Below are 3,901 nucleotides of genomic sequence, written 5' to 3' on the forward strand. Positions count from 1 at the left end.
TCCAAGTCAGTTGCTTTTCCAATGATATATTTCACATTTTCTTCTATTTTTCTCATTCATTTGCTTTGTTATATTGATTCTTGATATCAGTCTTTGGGATCAATTCTAATTTTTATGGAATTAGTTTCTCTACTGAAATTTGTACCTCTTTTTCTGATTTGGCATATTTTGCTTTTTAAGGAGTTTTTTCTAGTGAATTTTCATGATTCTTTTTGACATTGGGCCAATTCTATATTTTAAATTGTAATTGGATGAGGAGAGAGGATTAAGTCACATGATTTATTTTAGCCATTTTATGTTCTTCTTCTCACCTCTGTTCTTCACATCTTGCTAGGCTAGAAATGCCACATTTCTAAATCATCAGACATTTCTGTTTACACATGTATCATGTACATTCAGTGATGTTTCTGGGGCGGTAGAACAGAGTGAATATATATCACTCTTCCCACATATTTACAACTTTTCCCACATATTTCCTGTGGATCCTTCCTCCCAAAGTGAAAGCAACTTTTTGACTAATCAATTTTTTGTACTCTCCTACAGCCATGTCTACACCAAGGGATAATGCTATTGAACCAGATCATGAAGACTCTGGAATAAGAGACCTGGAGAAGAAGTTGCAAGAAGTGGGCCTGGATCCCCAGTACTGGCTATCTAAGCTGCAGGAATGCTTGGATGTGACCTCTGTCCAAGCCTTACAGCACCTAGAACAGAAGGAAGTTCTGACACTGAAATCAGAGGCCAAACATCAATGGGAGAAACGGGCATTAGAAAAACTTCTTCAGCTGTCCAGCACTCAGGGATCAGAGGAGATGCAAGAGAAGCACTGGGTGACAGTGAAGAAGAGACAAGAGAGAGCACAGTCAGTCTTGATAGAACTGAAGGAGTTGCAGGTGGCAGGTAAAAGTCGCCAAGAGGAGATTGTGAGGAGGAAAGAAGAAGAGCTGAGGCAGGCCATGGAGATCCCACCAGAGTACTGGCCAATCACTAAGAAACCCCTAACAGAGGTCATAGAAAATATGGAGAGAAACCTCAGTCTCATGGAAGGCACTCTCTCCAAGAGGGAGAATTTTCCTGACCAGGAGCTCCTGAAACGAGTGTCAGGTGGCCTAGCCCTGCAGGGGATTTACCAAACTGGCCAGCCTGAGGATCTTTTGGAGAGGAGAGAAGAACTGCTCAGTCTCCCAGAGAACATCTTTCTGCTCAGCCCAGAACAGGGGACACGGATGGAAACCAAGGAATTTTCATCTTCTCGTGAAGAGTCACTGTTTACCCAAAGCATGGAGAAATTGGGTTTTACTGTTAGCTTTTTGGCCAAGGGTGGAGGCTGGGGATGGAACCTGGAATCCAGCACTAATTATACCAGATCTTCTGACTCCAGAGAGGTCCACAGGAGACACTCTGAGAACACTTATAGCTGCCTCACCAGGTTCTGTTACATCCCACTGGCTTGCTGCCACTTTGCACAAGATCAGCTCTATCTTAGCAGGTCAGCTCTGCAAGAGTTGAAACAGTTAGAGAAACTTCTGATCTACTCCAATGGTTCAGAAACTCAAGTACTGAAGCGTAGATGTGAGGCATTTTTCCAAAGGTTTGGCTCTCATGTGAACCAGGGTCCATTGCATTTGGGAGGAATATTCTGGTGGAAAGCTGTAACAGAAGGCTTCAGGTCAGAGGAGCTGCATGATGTGAAGAAACAAGCCTCAGAGGCACTTGATGTATATATTGGAGGCAGCTACTCTGGTTTTGGGGTGAGGGTTGCAGCCGGAACGAATATATCAAACTCTCAATCTCAAATGTCTTCTCACAATACAAATTCCATTAATTTGCAAGGAAGATTCCAATTGTCTGTGTTCCAAACAGGAGGCCCCCCAGAGGTAGATTCTCTTCCACAATGGAAAGCTGGTCTTGTGGCTAGCAACTGCACCTGGTGTGTCATTGACAGAGGTTATCAGTTAGTGCCTGTCTGGGATATAATTCTGTCTAACCATAGACAAGATTTTCAGGATCCCCTTCAATTGACTCACTGCCTCACAGACACTTATACAGCCTTGACTGGCCTACATGCAAGGACCCAGGATGGAGAGGAATTACTGAGTGCAATCGATGATGCAAAGTCTTTTTTAGAAGAAGTAGAATCCTGGGAAATCTCTGAACTTCAGGAGAAGTTGAAGAAAATAATGAATTTCATGCAAAAGCTGAGTGAGAAGACCAGGAACTATGACCCTTGGATTAATATCTGTCTCAAAAACCCATCTCTGCAACAGTTCTTGGTGGACATTGTCAACTTTTACAAGGATTCCAAAATTCAGGAAGTCAAATTCATTAAATCTCAGTTGCGTAGCCTTCTGTATCCTCATGTCTATCAAGTGAAAGACTTCCCACAGAGTCACACAATCATGCAGTGGATTTTCCACCCAGCAAAGCAACAACAACATATACATGTTACAGAATTTGATGATTTCATTGAACTCTTAGAAAGGGAAAAGAATGGCCTTCTTGAAATAAATCCTAACTTAGAGTTCTTGGGAAAGATGGAAGAAGCTCGAAGAAAGGCCACGTATAAGATCAGTTCATTTCTCAGCTCCTTTCTCAAGGCCTTGAAACAGTCAGGAGAGTCAGGCACATACCTACTGTTACTTTCCATTGCAGTTGGTGCAGGGTACAAGGAGAAAAACGAAACCTTTCATTGTCTCCTAGGATGTGAAGACTTAAATTTCCTGTTATGTGAAATGAAAGAAGCCCATGAAAAATACCAGAACCTTAATAGGAAATATGCCTATATGGCTCAGGCATTCCTTCTGTTCACAGGACTCACAGTTACCACTCGTCCTATTTCTGTGTCTTCAGAAGAAAAGAAGCAACGTTTGGAGCTCATGCAATCTCACATGGGACAGTCATGGTCCAAAGAAGTCCTTCATATACTCTCAAAACCCAGGGCAGGTCATGATTGGGAAACTCTGGAGAAAGACTTGAATTTCCTCATCCGTGGAGAATATGAAGCTACATTGAACTGTTTACAGATGGACCAGGTGAAAAAAGAACTGGAAAGTATCTCTCAGAGAAAGACGAAGTTATGTGAACCAGAACCAAGTACCATCAAACAGCATGAAGTGATAAATTCCAGCTTTTTAGACTTAGCCAAGAGGCTTGATCTGGAGCCTTACTATCCAAGGAAGATGGGTCAGGCAGATTTCCATCTGATTTCCAAGACTTCTGTTCATGACACTGAGCCAGACAAAGAGAATCAGTTGCCATTTTATTTCCTACAGAAGCTATTGATGCTGGATTGCAGACTTAGATACTTGGTCTGCAAGATAGAGGGAGACACAACTGGTCAGACCAGGACTCTCAGAAACTTTGAGGATGACACTTCAGATCCTTATGATGATTTGTTTAATGATAGTGACACACCCTCTGCCCTCTTGACCACAGGCCAGCCCCACATTCACCCAATGGACATCCAGATGATGATTTTTCATTGTGCAGATGACTTCATGAGACAATACATTTCTAACAAATTTTCCATCTGCCAATTTGCTCTCCCTCTTGTGGTGCCCAATCCCTCTACTTCTGTAATAGAATTCCCACTTTGGTCTTTCAGCCAAATCAAGAGAAACTGGAGACAGAGAGAGAAATCAGAGGGAGAAGACAAATTCATTAATTTTAATAACCAACTCATCTTCCAAGTACCCATCCCCATTGTGTCTTTTATAAGAGTTGTGAATTCTGCTACTTCTTCCAAATCTCAGATCTTGAACTCTCTGTTGAGTAAGCACAAACATGATACTTTTTTCCACCGTCACTGCCGAGGAAGCAACAAATCCTGCCTCTTGATGGGAGGTGTGGTAGAAATCTCCTGGTTCTTCCCAGGGGGAAGACCTGAGGACAGATTTGAAAG

At 42.4% G+C, this 3,901-nt stretch overlaps 1 protein-coding gene across 1 annotated transcript; it reads left to right on the forward strand.

The window, feature by feature from the left end:
• Window positions 1-545: 545 nt before the first annotated feature.
• Window positions 546-3,893, forward strand: LOC123256229 (interferon-induced very large GTPase 1-like; the record flags this gene model as incomplete). The annotated part of the gene is made up of 1 exon (XM_044684896.1): window positions 546-3,893. A coding segment is annotated over exon 1 (3,348 nt), but the record flags the coding sequence as incomplete, so codon positions are not given.
• Between the last annotated feature and the right edge of the window lie 8 nt (window positions 3,894-3,901).

This window comes from Gracilinanus agilis, unplaced genomic scaffold, assembly GCF_016433145.1.
Source record: "Gracilinanus agilis isolate LMUSP501 unplaced genomic scaffold, AgileGrace unplaced_scaffold57188, whole genome shotgun sequence".
Classification (NCBI taxonomy): Eukaryota; Metazoa; Chordata; class Mammalia; order Didelphimorphia; family Didelphidae; genus Gracilinanus; species Gracilinanus agilis.